The sequence below is a fragment of the Neophocaena asiaeorientalis genome, unplaced genomic scaffold (assembly GCF_003031525.2).
Source record: "Neophocaena asiaeorientalis asiaeorientalis breed wild unplaced genomic scaffold, Neophocaena_asiaeorientalis_V1.1 scaffold263, whole genome shotgun sequence".
Taxonomy (NCBI): domain Eukaryota; kingdom Metazoa; phylum Chordata; class Mammalia; order Artiodactyla; family Phocoenidae; genus Neophocaena; species Neophocaena asiaeorientalis.
Genome location: NW_020175015.1, coordinates 1,670,182 through 1,693,815, shown reverse-complemented (window position 1 = coordinate 1,693,815; position 23,634 = coordinate 1,670,182). Strand labels below are relative to the sequence as shown.

General features: G+C 43.2%; 1 protein-coding gene across 4 annotated transcripts in view; it reads right to left on the bottom strand.

Annotated features, from left to right (window-relative positions):
* Nucleotides 1–23,634, bottom strand: part of C2CD3 (C2 domain containing 3 centriole elongation regulator) — a 124,951-nt gene that overhangs the window by 15,949 nt on the left and 85,368 nt on the right. For 2 of the 4 annotated variants that reach the window (XM_024761948.1, XM_024761950.1), the window contains exons 25-31: nucleotides 21,350–21,488; nucleotides 18,955–19,019; nucleotides 17,689–17,894; nucleotides 16,118–16,251; nucleotides 10,882–11,043; nucleotides 7,215–7,435; nucleotides 4,349–5,267 (exon numbers count right to left, since the gene is read on the bottom strand). In XM_024761948.1, coding sequence (XP_024617716.1) covers nucleotides 4,349–5,267; nucleotides 7,215–7,435; nucleotides 10,882–11,043; nucleotides 16,118–16,251; nucleotides 17,689–17,894; nucleotides 18,955–19,019; nucleotides 21,350–21,488 — 1,846 coding nt within the window. Of the gene's footprint in view, nucleotides 1–4,348; nucleotides 5,268–5,347; nucleotides 5,608–7,214; nucleotides 7,436–10,881; nucleotides 11,044–16,117; nucleotides 16,252–17,688; nucleotides 17,895–18,954; nucleotides 19,020–21,349; nucleotides 21,489–23,634 lie in introns of those variants that run through there. The other 2 variants (XM_024761949.1, XM_024761951.1) reach the window with 2 other exon arrangements.

Sequence of the window (23,634 nt, the reverse complement as noted above, 5' to 3'; positions counted from 1 at the left end):
TTGCTCAAGTGGTTCCCTCTGCCTGGAAGGCTCTGCAACTCCTAACAAATTGGTCTATACTTTATGGGTCACTTCAGATCCTGCCTCCTCCCGGAACCCTCCTCTAAATCTCAGCCACAGTGACCCCTCCTTTCCTAGTCTAGTGCCCAGTCTGAAACAGGCTAATGCTTTTTTTTTTTGGCTACGTTGAGTTTTCGTTGCTGCGCATGGGCTTTCTCTAGTTGTGGAGAGCGGGGGCTACTCTTCATTGCGGTGAGCGGGCTTCTCATTGTGGTGGCTTCTCTGGCGTGGAGCACGGGCTCTAGGCACACGGGCTTCAGTAGCTGTGGTAGGCAGGCTCAGTAGTTGTGGCTCACGGGCTCTAGAGCGCAGGCTCAGTAGTTGTGGTGCACCAGCTTAGTTGCTCCGCAGCATGTGGGATCTTCCCGGACCAGGGCTCGAACCTGTGTCCCCTGCATTGGCAGGTGGATTCTTAACCACTGATTCTTAACCACAGGGAAGCCCGGCTAATGCTTATTTAGTCTGATATGACTCTCAATTTGTTTCCCCCAATATTCCCTAAGCTTCTCAAAGGCAGAGGCGGTGTATTTCCTTCAGTCACCTCACTACTTCCCTAGAGCCCCATGAGGCTGGCAGGTAGCAAGCACTGGGTGATACTTGCCGAGGGCCTGCTGGCCAAAACCTGACAGGGTAGGGGTGGGAAGGTGGCTCCAGGGCAGCATCTTAGGCTGGAAGGTGCTGCCTGGCCCTGAAGGAGGGCCTGTCCTCCTGGGTGTTCTGTGCTCACATCCAGAAACGAGGGCTCTGTATAAGTAGGCACAGCTGATCCACCACCTGGACATGAACCCTAGAAGTCGGGTGCTGTATCTTGCACTTCTCCATATCCTCTGGAGGTACCCAGTACTGTGTTGAGAGCACAGTGTTCCACAAATTTGTTCAGTCAAAGCAATGATTCAGTTTAGGAGGGGCAGGAGGGGACTATTTTGATGGTCTATTTGTTTCTGTTCAATAAGCTAAGTATGGTTCTGATGCAAATTGGTCTATCACTGTTCTTCCATGCTAGACTTCGAACTCAAGGAGGGCAAAGATGAGCTCTCTTTCATACTATATTCCTGTCACCTAGCATAGTACCCGAGACACAATAAATATCTACTGAATGAATGAAATACATCATTTCCTGCTTTGGCTCAAGTCCCTGATTTTTCTACAGAGAGGTGGGGACAGAGTTGGAGATCCTGAAGGGAAAGAGCCCTTTGACCTCAGCCTTCCTCAGAGGCCCTGGTGAGGTAGGACCTATTTGCTGTCACGCTCTGACTGCTGAGGACTCAGCCTGACAGTCAGCTTGGCTGTGAGGTGCCCAGGGTGTGCTGAAACACCAAGCTCCCCTGCTCAGCCCAGCACCACCTGTCTTTCTAAGGGTCTTGCTCCAACAGTAACCTCTGTCACTTATTAGATGGTACCTTCACAAAAGTTCACACTTTGTGCCTGTTCCTTCACCTGTAAGATGGATATAATAATTGTACCTTTTGTTTTGAGAATTAAATGACATTATATATACGAAGTGTTTAGAATGGTGCCTGACACATAGCATGTACTCAGTAAATGTCAGCCCTTCCTGTCTCCCCAGTTGAGGGGGAAAAGTCACCACTGGTTCCCTCACACCTACTGAAATCTGCTTTCCATCCCCACCTCTGCACTGTCCTCCTAATGCTAACGCCAGCGAATACATGTCAGTCCACATTGTGCTGGACTTGTCTTAAGCATCAGGTTGCTGACCACCACTCCCCGAAACCCTGCCGCTCCCATCTCTCTCGCCGGCCCTCCTCCACCTCCGCCATGGGCGCGTCTGCTCCCCCTGCCCTCGTGCACTGGTGATCCTCAGGGCTCTGTCTTGTGTGGCTCTCCCTTTCCCTGTCTCCTTGCTGTTCTTGTCTGTTTCCAGAGATATCTACCTTTATAGCTGATCTCATCCTGAACTCCGGGCCTGCATTTCCTCCTGGACGTCTCACAGGCACATGTGCAAAATAGAAATCTGCCTCTTCACTCCAAACTGTCTGCCTTTATTTGCTATTTCCTACCTAGTAAATGACCTAACTTGTGACAGAAATCTCTCAGTCATACTTCTATTTTCCTCTTTCTCACCCTGCCCCTATCTAATCCTCTCAGATCCCTCCTCCTTTTCCTCATCATAAAACAGTCTATGCTTTAGGTCAGACTTTCTTCATCTTTCATTATTACTGCAAGTTTCCTACCTGGTCTCCTTGCTTCTGGTCTCCACTGACCTAATCCACCCTCTACAAGGCACTGGGAGAATTTTCTAATATGTAAATCTGACCAATCATACGCTTGCTTAACATTTACTGAACACTATTTACGCACCAGGCACTATGCTAGGTAGTTTACATTGTTAATTCAATTTTCACAACAACCCCACAAGAAAACGACTGTTATTACTTATTTATTTAAAGATAAGGAAACTGAAGTTTAATCTGCTAACAAGACAGAGTCCAAGTACCTTAGCCAGATATAAAAGGCCCTTTCAGATCCAGCCCAGCTTCACCCCTCACCATCCCTCTTATCTGGGGGCTCTAACCACAGTGACTTCTGCCCACAGGCTAGGCTCCTTCAAGTGGCTACGCCTCTGCGCACACAGTTCGCTGTGACTAGAATGTTCTTGTCCCTGCCTACAGAATGGCTATTCATCTTTGAGGTCCAGCTCTACTGTCTCTTTCTGGGGTACCTCCAAACAGAGTTATGGCAGCTTCCACCTCTTGTTCCCTAGCATTTTGTCCATGCCTTAGAACAATAAAGGCTATTTATCACTGCCTATTTACTGTTACTGTCATTACCTGTCTCCTACCTCATAACGGGAACTTCTCGAGGTAAGGTCTGATTCAAATCTCTGCCGTCATTACACAGCACCGGGCCTGGCAATACTCACTTTTTGAAAGAATGAGCAGTCGGGAAGGCCCGAATTAAAGCAGTGCCCTTAGGACCTGGCACATGTGACTGCTCCTCCACTGACCATAAATTCTGAGCACAACTGAATTGACTGCAGAGGCAGAAACATCAGAAGCCAGGAAGAATGAGGCCAGGAAAGAACACCGAGGCACTCTGCTTTCAGTGCTCAGCCTCTAGCCATTTCACGCTTTAAGCCTCTCCTGAGCCCATACCCTCTACCCTCAGGTTTCTCTCTGCCTTGCATCAAGAATCACATCTGTGTGGTACGTACAAATGTTCCCACTCCTTTGATTTTCTCAAGAATCCTGTGAAACTGATAGCTCATTTCAATCTATATTTACTGATCCTTTCTGTGTGTCATGTCTGGGGACATGGAGAAAGACAAGGTCCTTGACCTACTTGGGAATGTACAGTCTGGTGGGTAAGGGATTATTACCTCCATCTTATAGGTGAAGAAATCGAGGCTCAGAAAGGTTAAACTATACGCTTGATGTTACACAAGTAGTAAGAGCTGGGTCCGAATGGTCGAAGTCAGGCCCCCTGATTTCTAGTGGAGAAAGGACTGCAAAGCACTACAAAGGCAGCCTGCTTCACCCACCAGCCCTGCAATAGCCCCTGCTTATTGTTGGGATATCAGGTGAGCTGATGTGATCAGCTGGTTAGGCTACAGATGTGAGGGCTACTGATGGTCCCAAGTGGTTTCCTTTCCCCATAACATGCCCATCTGCATTTCAAAGGAGGAAGAGGGGGAATGTCAGATGCCCCTCTCCCCATCAACACTGCCATCCTGGGGGGGCTTGGGTAAGACCATTTCAACAGTGCCCACTTTCCCCTCCCCTTGGACCCATCACTTGCCTTTAAAAAAAGTTAATTAGGCAAGTCACTAAAACTCTGAGTCTCCATTTCATTACATGCAAAATAGAAATGATACCAACTTTAAAGACTTGTGTGGCCGAATGCAAAATGTACGTAAAGTGCCTGGCACACGGTAAATGCTCAATCCGTGGTAGGACTCTTCTTTCTCTATACCCTCCCCTGAAATTTCAACTGAGATTAATGGTCTCATTCCTTAGATGCAGAACTTTGCCTTCAGGTGTAAAATACCCAGAGATTAATCAGATAAATCAGGCTAGGATAGGCTAATGAATGTACTACCAACATCTAAACCCAGTACAAAGCATTATACTTAAGAGGCCTGATGATAATGGTAGAATCGTAGCACCTGATCAGTACAGGTGAGTCTTCAGCAGGAAGGGGCTCCCCATGCCCCTGAGTGCATTCTATGAGGGGGGACGCTGCTCACGCTCATGCGGCTGGCCTAAGCACCGGCACCCAAAATGCCTAGAGATGGCTTAAGGGGCTACCTGGGGGAAACACCAAAGGATACAGAAGGATGCTCTGCTTCGTGGACACCTCTGACCCAGATGTCTGCTGCTTCTGCCTGATGTCAGGGCAGTTGATGGGTGGCTGCTTATGGTTTTCCCTTCTGCTCTGGGAGGCTGGGTGTAGAGGGAGCTTCTCAGAGCTATCAGCAGAGTCACTTAGCTCATCGGAGGCCACTTCCTTCTCAGCCTGGGCCTCTGGCTTGGGCTCCTGGTCCTGGCCTGCCTTTGGTGAGTGCCACCCAACACAGGTTTTGCTCTGTTGGGCTCCTGAGAGTGTCACATGGGAGCTGAGCTGAGGGCCTGCTGAGGCAGGCTCTCCAATCCTGGCCTTACATGCCATGCCCTCACAAGGAACAATACTTTGGCTAGGAGAGCCCTGCCTATGGAAGTGGGGGTTAACAGTCCTTTCTAGGCTGGACAGAAAGCTACTTCTGACCTTGAGCTCCTCTCTGGGGAAAGGCTCAGAAGGACAAGAGGGGCCTTCCCTCTGCCCCTCATCAAGCTGAGGGCTGATGATCTCACTTGCATCTGACATGAAACTGGACCAAGGGCTAGTTTTGTCTGTCACGGTGGTGACCTCATTGAGGGCCCTGGGCTCAATGATGTCTTCTTCATAGTCCTCATCACTGTAGGCCAGGCCTGCCCTGGTGTCCGCACTGCTCTGCATTCTTGTGGTGGGTACCGTGTGCCCCAGGGCCTCGTGAAGCATTCCTCTTCCACCTGAAGTCTCTTCAAGAGTAGAGGGAGGTGGGGAGTTTCTGCCCTCATCTGGAGCTCTTGCCAATGGCAGGTCTGGAGTTGTGCTTCGTTCTTGCGTGGCTATGTCCTGAGCATCTGGGAGGGTGGTGACTTCTCTGCTTCTACTCTTCGCTTGGTGAGAACGCAAAGATCCTTGAGAGTTCTGGGTGATAGTCTGCAGATCTAAACAGTAACAGATATCACTCTTACTACAAGGTAGGGCCCCAGACCACTCAACTTTCCCACATTAGCTTCTAGTTTCAGATGTAGTCTTGCAATCAGACCTTTGAACAAACCTTAAAGATAATAGTTAATTTGCCCCCAAGAGTGAGTGAAACTATATTCAAGGCGGTACAATTTCTAGCATTTTATTCTAATATCAGAGGACCAAAATCTAATCCATTTATAGCTGTGGTTACGTCTGTGGAAACACTTTCAGAGACTATCTGCTCATGCTCAGGAATTCTTGGGAGCTGGGAGTCCTGGTAGGAATGTTCATGCTTCCATTTACTTCAGTAATTACCTATATTAAAAACCAAAATGAGAATCCACTTATTTACCTATTTGATGACAGCTATTAGAACTATTTTATTTGGAAAATAAAAGCAAAGAAATACCCATCACCCAAATGATAAGGCTGTGGAGATTTGTGAAGAAAATGGAGGCGGCATGGTGTGCTGGAAAGAGCACAGGCTTTGGAGCCAGTCAGGCTTGGGTTCAAATCTCTACTGTCACTTGTCAATTTTGTGGTTACGAGCAAACTATCCTGAGTCTGTTTATCTTTAAAATGTGATAAAACACCACCTTTTTCACAGCGTTATGGTGAAAAATATATGAGATAAATGGGCATACATTGTGTAGCACATATATAGGCATTCAGTAACTCCTTTCAAAATTCATCCTCTCCTTGTGAAAATCAGTTCTCCTTCTGTCATCCCCTTGCTTAGAACTCCCCTTTTTCTTCCAGGATAAAGATTAAACTACTAAGCTTGCCTTCAAGGCCCTTCGGCTTCAAGCCTTTGATTCTCCTCACTCTCCTCTTTTAATATGACCTTTAAAGGGATTCTCCTTATCCACTCTCACCTCCACCCCAAACAAGCCTCCCTCTGTTTTGCTCTTATGCTTTCTTTCTGGGGGGCAGCTTCTTTGGTTGACTATAGAATGCATGCTTGATGAAAGCACAGACAATGCCTGTCTTGTCCACCACTGTATCCTGCCAGAACTAGTGACACAACAATGCCTGGCACAGTTGGTGCTCAATAAACAGTAAGTGGAAGCCAAACACAGAGTACACTTCTGTGGTCCTGGCTACCAAAAGGTTAGGTATCTGGGAGAAGAGGGCAGGAAGGTTTGTGTCTAATATCAACCATGGTGGCTTGCTTTCCCTTTAAAGACAAAAAACTGAACTTATTCATCCCTGTGTAGAATCTACACATTCTGCTTGAGAAAAATGATATCGGGAATTACCTGGCAGTCCAGTGGTTAGGACTCTGTGCTTTCACTGCTGAGGGCCCGGGTTCAATCCCTGGTCGGGGAGCTAAGATTGCGGTGTGGCCAAGAAAAAAAAACATCTCCCTGAATGATATCAATACAGTCAAAGTGAGAACCACCACTTAAGGGGGCTTTTCAAAGGGTAGACTATGGACCACCAACACCTAGAATCATCTGGGGTGCTTGCTAAACATGCAGTCTTCTGGCCTCTGAGAATTAAAATCTGAAATATGTTTGTAGCTGAGTTTTTCTGAAAATAGAGTGGCAGGAGTTCACGAACTGCCACTGAAGAACTCATCTAATCCATTCCCCTCTTTTTCTGGTTGGGGAAACTGAAGCTCAAGAAGGGAAAGGGTATGCTCAGAGTCAAACAGTTAAGTCTGTGCCACAAACCCACCAAGGACTCGACTTGGGTCCCCTGCCTCTCAGTCCCATGTTCTTTCCATTGCACATGTCCCAGTGCCACGCTACTACGTCTCTCCTTTCAAAAAGAAGACAGTAAATAAGTAAGTAAGAAAGATGGTGAAAGCCGTTGGTCTCTATTAGCCATAAAGACTTGTCTAAAGGCACACAATCAAATGCTTTTTGAATAAGTACCCATGACCATAACTCCTCAACAAGAGCGGCCCTGAGCCATACCTGTGATTAAGGAGCTGACTTGCAACACCAGGTTATTGGATTTCTCCAGGATGCAATGGCTTTCGGGGTCTAGGCTGCTGGCTCCTGGCCGAAGATGGTCCCTCTGACTCTCTTGGCACTGCGAGATGGCAGTATGGGTCTGAGGGCTGAGGGGAAATAAAGGCTTGGTGAGCTTCTGGCTAAAGTACTGCTGGATCTGATCTAGCTCACTCAGATTCCTCCTGCAAAAGAAGAAGGGGAGAAGAAAAAAGGGTCATTTACTGGGATTATGAGCATCTTTTATGTTCCCCTGACCTTCCATTGCTTGAGCTAGGACCTTAGCATCTCTCACTTGGTCTATTAACAGCAGGGCCCCCGTCTCTCCAATCCACCAATTCATCCTTCACCTCTCTGACTACAATCCCACTGCTGGGGACAACATTTTCCCCCTCTATCTGGCTAATGGGATTCCTCTTCTGATGTCCAGCAAGTATTCTACCTCCTTATAGGGAACCATTCTTATCATCATTCCAGTCCTCACTTCCCCTTACTCTGGGCTAGCACTGACCTCTGCTACCTTTTAACCATTCCTGATGGAATGGTTCAAGCAAGTGACCTTCAAGCAAGTGACCTCTTCCAGCAAGCCTTCCCTGACTCTAAATTGGTTTAAGGGCCACTCCTCTGTGCTCTAGTCTTTCTGTACTCTTCAACCATATCATTTGTTTCACATCTATTTCCCCTGATGTGATGTGCACTCTGTGCTGATTCCTTTATACCTACTGCACCCAGCACAGTGCTTGGCACAAAATAAATGAATGCTGAATGGATAAATAGACATGAATAAATGAGCTTTAAAAAAATCTTCTATTCAAAAACCTTTAATTGGGGCACATTCATTCTTACTATTCCGAAGAGAAATCACACCAACTATTACCACCTTCACTTGCATAGGATTTTACGTTTTATGCTTTCAAACACATTACCTTGTTTAATTCTCATCCAACCAGATGAGATCAGTAATTACTGTTTTACAAATAAGGAATGTGAGGGTCAGAGAATTTAAGTGATTTGTCTAGGGTAAGTAGTAGCATGCAGCTACTCAGAAATTGGAACTCCAAGACTTATGCTTTTTCCATTATAGTAGATGGGCTCTGTCCCAACTGGGTTCATTTCTGCCTCACACCCCTGCAGGCCAGAACCAGAGTTCAAGCTGCTCCCTGCTCTGTCCCTGTCCTATTCACTTTTTAAGGTGCAACTCGTATTTCTCCTTTTCGAAGTCCATTGCCCCAAGTCATTAGGCCACCTCTCCCTTAAACTTCTTCACTCTTGGCATCTAACCTTCTGCCTTAGATTTTCCCTTAGTTTTCTCATTATGTGTTAGTTTAGTTTCCCTAACTAGGCCATGCGTGTCTGGTAATAGAAGATAACATCTCAAACTTCTCTATTTCTCTAGTATACTCAGTGTGCCTGGCACAACTTGCACAATGCAGACACTAAGTAACTGTGAAGTAAACAGAAAGTCTTTCTATCCTTTTGTTAAGAACAGTCTGCATATCTTAGAGCCAAACGTAAATTAAATGAGAGGACAAAGCTGATCCTTATTCTATCACTAGAAGCCACAACTCTATCAAATCATAGTGGATTTACTTAGGTGTCTATATCTGGGTTTATGCCACATAGATAAATACCTGTAGCAGGAACGTACAGACAAATGTCAACTTGGTGAAACTTTAGAAAATATGCAAACCCAGCTGACCTTGTCAGAGGTTCTGGGTATAGAACCTATAAACACCTAGCTGCAAATTCCTCACTTGTGGGAAAAGTTTGGTAATACTTGCCCTGCAGGCCTCACAGGATTGCTGTGACTCAAATGAAACACTGCTTTAGGGCTCCATGAACCCAAGGAAGTAATGCAAAATTGACATTATCTTGTTTCATCTCTGTTTCGTAGAGAATTTGTCTACGACAGTTGTTCTCAAAACCTGGCTCTAGGACTGGCAGCATCAGCATCACCTGAGAAGTTGTCAGAAATGCAAATTCTCAGGCCCTATCCTAGACCTACTGAATCAAGAACTGTATGGGTGGGTCCCAGCAATAACTGTTTTAATAAGCTCTTCATGTGATTCTGACACACACTAAATTTTGAGAACCACTCCTCCAGGGCAGTGGTTTTTAGCCTGATGGTTTTAGCTCCAAGGGGATATTCGGCAATGTATGGAGACATTTTTGGCTGTCACAGCTGGGAGAGGGGTGCTACTAATATTTAGTGGATAGAGACCAGGGATGCTGCTAAATATCCTACGATGCACAGGACAGGCCCCCACAGGCAAAATATCTGGCCCAAATGTCAACAGTGCTGAGGTTGAGAGAAACTGCTCTAGGGTGAAGGAGAGTTTCTTTCTCTCCTTCCTCAGTGGGTGCTAAAGTATGTCAATTGAATGGACCAATAAAATGCAGCCACACTGTTGATGGTTTTACTTAGCCTCCAATCTCCAGCATCTTCCTAGAATGAGAATCTGAACATATTACTTCCTTATAAGTTTGAGCAATTTCCCAGTCTACAGCATGACTGCTCAGTCCTTTCTAACCCATGTCCCACCAAAAAAGATTTTGCCAATCTTTCATCCTGAGCTTGTTTTATGAAATCAAATAATAGATTAGCTTTTTCAAAAAATAAAATCCTTTTTTATATTTGTTTCCTCCAACTTTACACATTCTCTTCCTCCCGACCCCATCACTTTCCATTTGAGAATCACTGTTGTAAAAGTGCAAACTCTTGGCCTGACATTCAAGGCCCTTCAAGAACTGACTCCCACACAGCTTGCCCTGCTCCCTACATCTTATGCTCAGCCTCACCCTAACTGCAGTGCTGGTATCTCCCCAAACTGGGCTTATTGTTTCATGCTCCTGGGCCTTAGCACATTATTTTTCTGCACAGAATACCCTTCATATTTGTTGACTTGTTCCTTTAAAGACCAGTTCAAATGTGACTTCTTTATATCTTTCCATGTACCTTATCTTACTCATTCCTCCATGTACCCTTGGCCAGGAAACCTGGAACTCTTATCATACATGGTTATAATTATAATGGCAACATGGCTGTCTCCTCTGCTGGGAATGGCAGAGCCAGGATTGGAAATCAAGTCTATCTGACTCTGGAGCCAAGTCCTTTCCACTGCACCACACTTCTTACTAGGTAATCCAGGGGCTGATCCAAATGATCTCTAATGGTCCTTTCAATTCTCACAGTGCTTTTCTGGCTCAGATGATGACTAAACTAAGAAAGAGACAGGGAAGCATTAACAGGACAGATGCTGGTCTGGAAGAATCCAGTGGTTGTGAGGATAAAGACAGTGAGACAGCAGGCAGGATCAGGCTTCGTAAATTGTACAGTAGATGTGAGGGTGGTTATTATTAAGTTTGATGACTAATCTAAAGTTTCTATATTTATAGGTGGACTAGAAATATAGCCCCCTGAAGGACTGGAAGGCCCCAAACTGAGACAGATTCATCTGTGAGGAATCCTGTGAGGCTCCAGGTCCACTTCGAAGCTAACATACACGAAAGTCCTTGCTAAACATCCCGGAGCAGTGGTAGCTGATAGAAAGCAGTACTGCAGGTTGCCTTTGCCCCTTCACCTTGCGCTCCACTATGGTTCCCTGTGTCTTTACTCAGCAGAGAGCCTCACCTGAGAGAAGTCAGAATGGAAGTATGGGAGGACAAGGGTGATGTGGTCAGTTTGTCATCACTTGGCAAGATTGCCTCTCCCTGCTGCAGGGATTCATGGAATCGGCGGATGTTCTGCACATGCTCTTCATGGCGTGATGCCTTGCTTCTTGTGGTACTGCTTCTATCAGGAATAAATGGGGGCAAAATAAATTCCCAACCAATGAGAAAACAAACAATAAATTTGCGACAACAAACAAATCACCCTCCTGACATGGTACTGCAAATCCATCCCCACTACCACAGTTTTGGCTTCATCGACTCAATTGCTTGGATTATAATCATCTCCTGAAAATTCTGTCTTCAGTCTTACTCATTCCCCTTTTATAAATTCTCTACATTATAGCCTCAGTGATTTTTTAAAAACACAGAACTGAAATAACAATAACAGCAACATTTATGGAGTCCTTATTATGTGCCAAGCACTGTTCTAAGCATTCAACATATACTAACCTATTCAATTACTATCATTCCTTTCTAGCTTTGGCTTCTCTTTTTTTATCTTTAGAACAAATTTCAAGTTCCTTGGCATGGTATTCAAGAACTTGATCCCAGCAATAATCATCTTCTTTTTGTTTTTTAATTAATTTATTTATTATTATTTATTTAAAAATTAATTTATTTTTGGCTTAGTTGGGTCTTAGTTGTGGCACGTGGGGTCTTTCGTTGTGGCACATGGGCTCTTCATTCCGGTGCACAGGCTTCTCTCTAGCTGTGGCACGTGTGGGCTCCAGAGTGCATGGGCTCTGTAGTTGTGGCACATGGGTTCTCTAGTTGTGGTGCGTGGACTCAATTGTCCCACGGCATGTGGGATCTTAGTTCTCCAACCAGGGATCAAACCTGTGTCCCCTGCATTGCAAGGCAGATTCTTAAACGCTGGACCACCAGGAAAGTCCCTTCTTTTTAAATAACAGCTTCATTGAGATATAATTCACATACCAAAGAATTCACCTACTTAAAGTGTACAATTCAATGGATTTTAATATATTCAGAGCTGTGCAACCATCAGCACAATCAATTTTAGAATATTTTCATCACTCTAAAAAGAAATCCTACACCTAATAGCCATTACTCCATACTTCCTCCTCTCCCCTGACCCTCCACCCAAACCTCCCAGCCCTACGCAACTGCTAATCCACTTCCTGTCTCTATATCTGCCTAATCCAGATATTTTATATTAATGGGATCATACATATGTGATGTTTTGTGACTAGCTTCTTCCATTTAGCATAATGTTTTCAAGCTTAATCTATGTGGTAGCATATATCAGTACTTCATTCCTTTTCACGGCTGAATAATTTTCCATTATATAGATATATCACATTTTGTTTATCTACTTATCAGTTGATAGACATTTGGGTTGTTTCTATTTTTTGGTTATTAGGAATAATGCTGCTACAAACAATCATGTACAAGTTTTTGTGTGGACATACGTTTTCATTTCTCTTGGGTATATACATAGGAGTGAAAGAACTGGATCATATGGTTACTCTATGTATAACCTTTTAAGGAACTGTTTTCCAAAACAGCTGCACCATTCTACATTCCCACAAGCCATGTATGAGGATTCCAATTTTTCCATATCCTCCCCAACACTTGTGATATTTGTCTTTTTGATTACAGCCGTCCTAGTGGATGTGAAGTGGTATATCATTATAGTTTTCATTTATATTTCCCTGATAGCTAATGACATCAAACACCTTTCATGTGCTTATTGGCCATTTGTATATCTTCTTTAGAGATATATCTATTCAGATCATTTGCTTATTTTTTTTATTTTTTATTTTTTTGCGGTACGCGGGCCTCTCACTGTTGTGGCCTCACCCGTTGCGGAGCACAGGCTCTGGACGCGCAGGCTCCGTGGCTATGGCTCATGGGTCTAGCCGCTCCGCGGCATGTGGGATCTTCCCGGACAGGGGCACAAACCCGCGTCCCCTGCATCGGCAGGCGGACTCTCAACCACTGTGCCACCAGGGAAGCCCCATTTGCTTTTTTGTGTGTGTGTGGTATGCGGGCCTCTCCCCGCTGTGGCCTCTCCCGTTGCGGAGCACAGGCTCCGGACGCGCAGGCTCAGCGGCCATGGCTCACAGGCCTAGCGGCTCTACAGCATGTGGGATCTTCCCGGAACGGGGCACGAACCTGTGTCCCCTGCATCGGCAGGTGGACTCTCAACCACTGCACCACCAGGGAAGCCCATTTGCTTATTTTTAATTGAGTTATTTGCTTTATATTATTAAGTTGTAAGAACTCTTTATATATTCTGGATACACGTCTCTTATCAGATCTATGATTTGCAAATATTTTCTCACATTCTGTGGGTTGTCTTTTCACTTTCTTGGTATCGTTTGTAGAAGGAAAGTTTTAAATTTTGATGAATCCAATTTATTTTTTTCCTTTGTTGCTTCTACTTCTGGTGTCATATTTAAGGAATCGTTGCCTAATCGAAGGTTAGAAAAATTTAATATGTTTTCTTCTAAGAGTTTATAGTTTTAGCTCTTATATTTAGATATATGACCCATTTGGAGTTAGTTTTGTATATGGTCTGAGAAAAGGGGTCCCACTTCAGTCTTCTGCTTGTGGATATCCAGTTATTCCAACACATTTCTTGAAAAAAGACTATACTTATTATCAAACCATCTTGGCACCTTTGACATCTTGGCATCCTTGGCACATGGGTTTATTTCTGGACTCTCAATTCTATTCTATTGATCTTTATTTCTATCCTTATACCAGTACTGTATTGTTTACTGTAGCTTTGTAGTAAGTTTTGAAGTTGGGAATGTTTTTCTTCCTTTTCAAGATTGTTTTGCCTATTCTGTGTCCCTTAAATTTCCATATGAATTTTAGGACTAGCTTGCCCATTTCCATAAGGAATCCAGCAGGGACTGTGATATAGGGAGTATGTTGAATCTACAGATCAATTTGGGGAACTGATCTTAACAATATTAAGTCTTCCAATCCATGAAGATGGGGTATCTTTCCACTTATTTATAACTTCTTTAATTTATTTCAACACTGGTTTATAGTTTTCAGAGAACAAGTTCTATACTTTTTTGGTTAAATTTATTCTTAAGTATTTTATTCTTTTTGATGCTATTGTAAATGGAATCATCTTTTCAATTTCTTTTTGGATTATTCATTGCTGATGTACAGAAACACAAATGATTTTGTATATTATATTTTAAAAGTTTCTCAGTTTGGGGGGGGTTGCAGGGGGGGATAAGTTAGAAGGTTGGGATTAACATGTACACACTACTATATATAAACAGATAACCAGGAATTCCCTGGTGGTCCAGCAGTTAGGACTCTGGACTAGGACTCTGTGCTTCCAATGCAGGGGGTACAGGTTTGATCCCTGGTTGGGAGACTAAGATCTTGCATGCTGCACAGCACGGCCAAAAAATTTAAAAAATTAAAAAAAAAGATAACCAACAAGGACCTACTGTATAGCACAGGGAACTATACTCAATATTTTGTAATAACCTATAAGGGAAAAGAATCTGAAAAGGAATATATATATATATATATATATATATATATATATATAAAATCAGTGAATTACTGTGCTGTACACCTGAAACTAACATGATACTGTAAGTCAACTATACTTCAATAAAAATAAAAATTAAAAAAAATTGTAAGAAATTAAAAAGTGTCACCATTTAAATTTCTAATATGGTAAAAACTGATAGCTGTAACCTACAGAAACAAACCTCTTTGAGGTCATCAATAATTTTTAAGAGTATAAGGTGGTTCTCAAGTGGAAATGTTTGAGAACCACTGCTTTATTAAAGTATAACCGGTATATAATAAACTTCACATATTTAAAGTGTACAATATGTATTTTGACATATATGTACCTCTAAGGAAACCATTACCACACACATTAAGATAATGAACATAACCACCACCCCTAAAAGTTTCCTCCTGTCCTTTGTAATTCCTCCCTCTTTCCCGCTCCATTCATCCTGCCTTATCCCTAGGCAACCACTGATTTTCTTTCTGTCACTATAGATTAGTACACATTTTCTAGAATTTTATATAAATGGAATCATATACAATGTACTCTTTGTCTAGCTTGTCTCTCTCAGCATAATTATTCTCTCTCTCAGCATAATTATTCTGAGATTCCTTTGATTGTCTCACTGGTTGGCTATGGTCAACGTAATACCTATAAAATAGATATTGGGATCTAGGATTTCACATACACATGGGCTCCCTTCATGCAGAGGGCAGAGGCTCTCTTCATGTGGTAGGAAAGCTACATAGCACTGAAATGGGTCTTTGAGTGGCTAAGCAATATTAGAGTATCTTTCTTGGAATAAAGGGTCTACTCAGTAACTGCTGCTGTAGGAGTGGCTCGTATAAGATCCCTTGCCTTCTCCCTGAGGTGGAGAAAGAGACAAGGAAAAGACTGATGGAGGCAGGGGGATGCCAAATGACACTAGGGCCTGAGGGGAATGGGGTGGAAAGAAGCAATCTTAGTCTTAGATTCTACCCTTCGACAGGATGGAATATGCTCTAGTCCTGATATCCATATGCATATCCACAGTTGGCTAGGTGAAAAGGGTGGGCCAACTGCTTTTCACAAAATAACCTGGAATGTAGGTTTGGGAGAGGAAATGTCATGATATGCTTCTCACACAGCTGATGACTGATTTTAGGGACGAAGGTTAAAGGTCTCTTTCGGACCAGGGCATGAACCCGTGTTCCCTGCATCGGCAGGCGGACTCTCAACCACTGTGCCACCAGGGAAGCCCGAAGCTACCCTTTTGATAGCAGTAAAACTTCCCTTTTTTTTTTAAAAAAAAAAAATTTATTTATTTTTGGCTGCAATGGGTCTTATTTGCAGCATGCGGGATCTTTCATTGTGGCACGCAGGCTCTCTAGTTGTGGCGTGTGGGCTCAGTTGCTCTGCAGTACGTGGGATCTTAGTTCCCCAACCACGGATCGAGCCTGTGTCCCCTGCATTGGAAGGCAGATTCTTAACCACTGGACCACCAGGGAAGTCCCTAGTTTCTATCTTATAAAAACTCTTTTCATAGGATCTTGGGGTTCCCAGGGGTTATGAAAGAAGGTCAATTGTCTTTCCCTGTCTCTCATTTCTTCCTCTAATAAAGGAAAGAGAGAAATGACAAGCTAGTTTGCACACTTCCACTCTTGACCCCATTTCCTTCTATCATAAAGAAATCACTCACCTCCCAGGAGAGGAGAAATCAACCTCCTTTGATGAGGTGTGAACAAGTTGTTCTGGAGTCTGTCCTGCAATGCAGCCAGGGAATGCACCATACATATCAGAGGCAGGGAAGGAAAAGGTACTATATATTGGGATCTGTAGAAGCAAAGAGAAAAATAGACACTTGTTGCCACAAATCCTTTTGGAAAAAAGCAGTATAAATAAATTTGTAAAATTTATTGTATGCATATAATTTATTATTTTCTATGTATTGAACACTGTACTAAGCAAGGTACATGCATTTTCTCGTTTAAACATCACAATCTTATGAGGTAGGTACTATTATTACCCCCATTTTACAGACTACATTATCAGACTGCTTTTTTTAATTTTTAAAAAACATTTAATTAATTAATTAATTTTTGCCTGCATTGGGTTTTCGTTGCTGCATGTGGGCTTTCTCCAGTTGTGGCGAGCGGGGGCTACTCTTCGTTTCAGTGCGTGGACTTCTCATCGTCGTGGCTTCTCTTGTTGCCGAGCGCGGGCTCTAGGCACGCAGGCCTCAGTATTTGTGGCTCGTGGGCTCAGTAGCTGTGGCTCGTGGGCTCTACAGCTCATGCTCAGTAGTTGTGGTGCACAGGCTCTCCATGGCATGTGGGATCTTCCTGGACTAGGGATCAAACCCGTGTCCCCTGCATTGGCAGGCGGATTCCCAACTGCTGTGCCACAAGGAAGCCCTCAGACTACTTTTTAAAGGCTGCTTTATTTTTATTTATGCTCTTGTTTCCTCCACTAGTTTGTGAACTCCTGGCTGGACATCTTACATTTTCCTTACATGTGAGGATAACCTGGCTGTGATATTTCTTGTCTCATGATTACCAGTGTTGATGTAAAGAAAAGACCCTCCTATATGGGGACTATTTAAACTCTTTGTCATTTTTCTCATGCATGCATTTATTCACTCATTCATTCATTTGATATTTACTGATGCCCACTTTACCAAACCCTGGGCCAGGCATGCGTGACAGACAGATGAGTAAAACACAGTCTTTGCCTTGATAGAGCTCTCCTATCTGGGACAGCCTGGAAAAGTCTCCTTTCCTTTACAGTTAAACTCCCTGAAAGAGTTGTCTGTACTTACTATCATCAATTCCCCTCCTCCCATTCTCTCTCTTTTTTTTTTTATAATTAATCTTGAATCCCATTCTCTTTTAATTTTTTTTAATAGACCAATGATTTTAATGTAACAGAGTTTTTTTTTAAAAAGTTCATCCAATTTGGTTTCAGATTCCACACTGCAACTAATCTTACTTTATTTAAAAATTGAGATTTAATTCACGTATTATAAAATTCACCCTTTGAAAGTGTTCAATTCAGTGGTTTTCAGTATATTCAGAATTGTGCATCCATCACCACCATGTAATTCCAGAACATTTTCACCCCAAAAAGGTCATGAGGTCATTATGAGACACAAATGTATTCTGTATGCTGGAAAGTACCAAACACATGTAAATTATCTTCTTATAGGTTTTGCTCTATAAGAGCAAACCAGTAGAACCCTTACTGGTTAAGGACGTGAATCAGGATACATACCAGTGATCCTGATGTCTCCATCCCACGTCTTGCTTGCCTTTCTTCTCTGAAGTGCATCAAACTCTCCAAAGGGGAGATGGCAACTTTTATCTGCCCTTGGCACTCTCCACTGAAGTCTGTGATGTTGTACCAGCCACAGACAAACTGGAAGCCAGAGAGAAGCGGGGAGAGGTCCACTGAGGCAAAGCCAATCACCCTCTCCTCATCTGTGGGGGAAAGAGAAGAGCTGGGCAATGTGGCTGGGCATGTCCTGCCACTGAGATTCGAGGTGGCACACAGAGAAACTGATTTAGAGGATGGAAAGGTTCAGTGATTCCACAATCAACAGAAAAGACAGATAATGAGGATGAGAGACTGGCAACCACAGCCTGCTTTCTAACTACTGTAAGTTCCCTTTTTGTATGGTAGGGAAAAGCTGGCAGGGTTGAGTTCTGTCCTCTTGATATAGGCAACTAGAAAACACCCCTTAAACATAAGAAACACTTGTTCTTTTCCCTATGTTATCACATCTCACTGATTTTCCTTAGGGCAGTGGCTCTTGAAAGAAATCATTTGAAAGACCATCACCCTTGGAATTATCAGGGATTTGCATTTTATTTTTACTTGTCTGCATTTTCCAAATTTTCTATAACATACATATGTATTATATTTAATTAAGAACAAAAGACATAATTCACAAAAAAAAGGACAAATAACCCCCTAGAAAACCAGTTCAGTGTGCAAAATGAGCTTGGGCTATGGCCGCTCTTTTTTTTTGTGGTACACGGGCCTCTCACTGTTGTGGCCTCTCCCGTTGCGGAGCACAGGCTCCGGACCCGCAGGCTCTGTGGGCCATGGCTCACGGGCCCAGCCGCTCTGCGGCATGTGGGATCTTCCCGGACCGGGGCACGAACCCGTGTCCCCTGCATCAGCAGGCGGACTCTCAACCACTGCGCCACCACGGAAGCCCGGCCGCTCATTTTTATTTTTATTTTTTTATTTTTTTGGCCACATTGCACGGCTTGTGGGATCTTAGTTCCCTGACCAGGAATTGAACCTGGGCCACAGCAGTGAAAGCTACGAGTCCTAACCACTGGACCGTGAGGGAATTCCCTCAGGCCGCTTTTAATGACAGACAGCGGGTAATCTGTGGGATTACCTCTAACATACATATGTGTTCCCAGAACCATCAGTGCCATGGTTTTACTTGGTTAGAAAAAGAAAAGGATTGGCAAATTGTCAACATGATGTGAACTTATTTTTACAACCAAGTAAGACAGTTCATACCTCCTTTATGCCAAACTTTGAAGACCAGAGTTTGTTGTGGGTCCAAAAGAAGTTCTTTTGATAGCCTATTAAGAAAAACAACCACCGTAGATTAATTGTGTAGGTAGCTCCTCTAGTATGAAACTTAGACTTGAAGAACGCCTTATAGTTGCAAAACACTTTTCTAACATTTTCATTTCATGCTTATGATCATCTAGGATATATTTTTATCTTCACAGTTAAAAGGAGGGAATACAAGCTCAGAGAGGTGAAGTAACTAAGAACTTGTCAAGACCTAAAAACAAGCAACCGTGATGTAGTATTCTTCCCCCTACCCCCCTACCCCGTTTTATTGGAGCAGGTAAGGATTCTTCTTATGCCTTGTGGTGGTGCGTGGAGATGGTGAGAAGAGAGGAAAAAGAATGTTTATTGAGTACCTACCTTGGGCCAGCCATGGTGCCAAGTGTTTCTTATACATGTAATCTGCACAAAAACCTATGACATGGACATTATTATCCTTGTTTTACAGATGATGAAGCTGGGCTCAGAGATATGAAGTCAGTTTTTCAAGGTCACATAAGAGTCAGTAAGTAGCAGAGCTGTGATTTGAACCCCAGTTTGCCTGACTCCAGGGCCACACTGTGCAGAGGCAAGGCACCAAAATAAGAAAGTACCCAACTTTCTTACCAGGTTAAAGAAGTCAATGTGGAATTCACTGAGCACCTCTAATATATTTTATATGAAGTGAATTGTATAGTTTTAAACTACAAAGCAGGTACCCTTGCTCCAGGTGAGCAAGATGGAGAACCAGAGAAAAGTAAGAGACTTAATTTCCTTCTCCAGACTCCACTGGGGAACTGAAGAGAGCCGACTTCAAGACCAGTGAGAGGCACTGTGCTAACTTGGAACAAATACTGTGTCAGAGATTTGAATTCTAGCCGGGGGTCAAAATATCCACCTCTGAATTCTAGCTCTCCTAGTATCACCTGAGTGACCCTGAGCACTCAGTCTCTTTGAGCCCTGATTTTCCTACCTGTTAAACGGGATATTATTATCTACCTACAAGGTTTCTAGGAGGATCAAATGAAACAATTTTGTGATAAAGAAATTGCCAACAGCACCATCATTCATTTTTCTTCTAATCTTGTCTCTGTTACCAACAGACTATGTAACCTCCTTGGGCCACAGTCTCCTCAACTGTATAGTAAGGGGATGAAATGAGGTGATTGTTCATGTTGTTTTAACAAGTTAGTAAAGTTAGGCTCTGAATGAACAAATCACCCTCACTTAGAAGCTCAGCCCTCTGGTCGCCTATCTTTTGAGGCAGATTTGATATTTCAGTACTGGCCACTATGGTCAGAATATCTATAATTTCCAGTAGCTCACCATAGACAGTACTGAGTTGTCACTGCAGTTACAGCTCCTGACTCAAGTCAACCACTCAGATTTCACAACACTGAACATGTGAGCAACTGCTGAGACTCGATTAGGTACATAAACACTGTGAGAAAACAGCAGATCAGATACCATGTGGCATGGCTGGTGTTGGTGGACAAGAATTAAACTTTGCAAAAAGTGATTCAGTGTAAAGATAATAGTAACAATAATTAGTAATAGAATCCCACTTTTAATGATGATGCAACAGGTAACAGAAGAAAAGGGAGGAGAGCCTGGTACCACAGCAGTGGGCCTCTGTACCAGCCCCTGACCTCCAAGCTGCACTGCCACATGGTTGACAGAACTCGATCTCCCCCTTTTTTTGAGCTTCCAAAGGAGATCTGTCATTTGTTATGTACCTACCACGTACCAGGAGGTAATTTCCCTAAATGTCATGTAATTTGGACCTCCTAATAACCCTGTCAAAATTACCTCCACTTTACAGATGAGGAATCTGAGGCTCAGAGATGTTATGTAACTTGTTCACACAGCTAGTAAATGACAGAGATGGGGTATGAGGCCAAGTCTCTCTAGTTCCAAGCCCTGGTTCTTTCCACTGCACCAGAAATCTTTTCCAAGAATGTATAATCCACAGCCTTTCCTGAGATCAGTCCTCTCTGCCTTCTTCACCTAGATAGCTTGCATACATTCTTCCACACTTAGCTGAGGGGTCTTCAGGGACTGTCTTAATCGATTACCTTTAATTCCCACTGCCCAGAACAGAGCAGAGCATATAAGAGGTCTTCACTGAATAATTTTTGAGTTGTACTGAGCAGAGTTAAAACCCACCACAACTAAACCTTTAAACCACCACTAGCTGTGAATTCATAAGCACTAGGATTAAATAACTGTTTGATAAGGAAAGCATTCTCCAACTCTGCTCAATATTGTCGTGTCTGTTACATTCCTCACTCTGAATTTGTCTCTTGGAACAAAAAGCAGATTTTGGAAGGCTGATGGAACATCATAAAATACAAACCTTGATTGCTGTTGAAAATTCCAGATGGGGGAATCTGTGTTTTCAACCACTGGGGTGTAGATAGGAGATGGCTCATCAGCTGCTGTGAAGGATACACAACAACTGGGTATTGATACTTTCCTCTGTGTCAAGGGGCTCCCTGAAATAGAAAAGAGTGGAGTGACTATACTTTAGGGTACCAAAAAGAATGTGTTGGAAGCCTCTCATTATACAAGTACAAGAAGAACCATTCTTAGCTCTCTCCTACCTTTGGGTCTTTCTTTGAGCTATTCCCTGTGTCTGAAATGTTTCTGCTACTGAAACTGTCATTTCAAGGTTCAGTTTATAAATACTACCCAGCAAGAAACAACTTCTTCCATCTCCTTGGGATGATGGAAAATATTGGATTAAGAGGCAAAAGACAGAACTGCAAAGAGCCTGGACTTACAAGTCAGATGATCAATGATTAGCTCTGCCATACACATTCTGTGCAACCTTGGGCAAGGCCTATCTAGGCCACCACTTCCTCAAATGGGGCATATGATACACCTCCTCAGATGTTGTAGATTAAAAATAAATAATAATAGTAGGTAACACTTATATAACACTTACTATGTGCCAGGCACGATTCTAAGAACTATACATGTATTAACTCATTTAATCATTACAACAAACCTATGAGGAAGATATTATTATTATTCCCATTATATAGATGAAAAAACTGGGGTACAGAGAGATCAAACACTTATTAAGTGGTCACACATTTACTAAACGGTAAACTGAGAGTCAAATTCAAGCATTCTGGCTCTAGAGTCCAAGCTCTCAGCCACTGCCTGTATTGCCTCCACTAGAGTTAAATGAACGTAAAACACTGAGTACTGTGCTGATGCTAATTTTACAAGATCAGGTTTCCAATGTGGGAGACTCAGTCATTTATTTTCTCTTAAAACAATGTAAAATGAAGACGGATGACAATACTAGATAGTCTAACTCAGCTGTCCAACAAGATAACCACTAATCACAGGTGGCTATTTTACTTTAAATTAGTGAAAATTAAATAAGATTAAAAATTCTGTTTCTTAGTTACACTAGCTATATTTCAAGCACTCAATAGCTACATGTGGCTAGTGGCTACCATACTGGACAGTAAAAATATAGAACATTTCCATCACAGTACAAAGTTCTTTTTGACAGTGATGAATAACACAGACTCTACATAATGTAGTAGACTCTATACATTCCATAAGATCCCTTTCAGCTCTAAAATGGTATGACTCAGGATTACAGACGAAGGAAAGAGAAAATAAGTATGTCTTAAATATTATTTACGTGATCCAGAGGAACAAATTCTGTATGTGGACTCTAAATGGTTTGTCTCCTTTCTACCTGACTAGCTCAAGGCTTCCCCAAATGCATACTCCCACTTTACTTTGTAGGTGAAGTTAATCTTCTTTTTTTTTTTTTTTTTTGCAGTACGCGGCCTTCTCACTGCTGTGGCCTCTCCTGTTGCGGAGCACAGGCTTGGGACGCACAGGCTCAGTGGCCATGGCTCACGTGCCCAGCCGCTCTGCGGCATGTGGGATCTTCCCAGACCGGGGCACGAACCCGTGTCCCCTGCATCGGCAGGCGGACTCCCAACCACTGCGCCACCAGGGAAGCCTGATGAAGTTAATCTTTGAGGCTCCACCCTGCTCCTTCTCTGATTGCTCCTTTCAGTAACTACTCTTCCAAAGACCCCAGGCTGTCCCTGTGGACAGAAAATCCGATGAACACATTTATACTCAGGAATGCTGATTTTACTCCTTTCCACAAGCAGTGTAACATTTAATAAGTAGCCTTTAAAAGACAGACTCTAGGGCTTCCCTGGTGGCGCAGTGGTTGAGAGTCCGCCTGCCGATGCAGGGGACACGGGTTCGTGCCCCGGTCCGGGAAGATCCCACATGCCGCGGTGCGGCTGGGCCCGTGAGCCATGGCCGCTGAGCCTGCGCGTCCAGAGCCTGTGCTCCGCAACAGGAGAGGCCACAACAGTGAGAGGCCCGCATAACGCAAGACAGACTCTAATACCTTCTACTCTGAGAAGCCTCTCTTGACTCTCTAGGCAGAATCTCTGAACGTTATACCCCCATCATTAGATCTCTCCAACTTCAACATTCTTTAGGGAAACAGAAGTGCCTGCAATTTTGCTTTGCTATGTTTTCCTCAACCAAAAGAATTTCCATTAGAGTAGAACAATTTTTTTTTGTAGTTTTATTAAGTGCTTTTTTAAAAAAATTGTTTTATTTTTTATTAAAGTATAGCTGATTTAC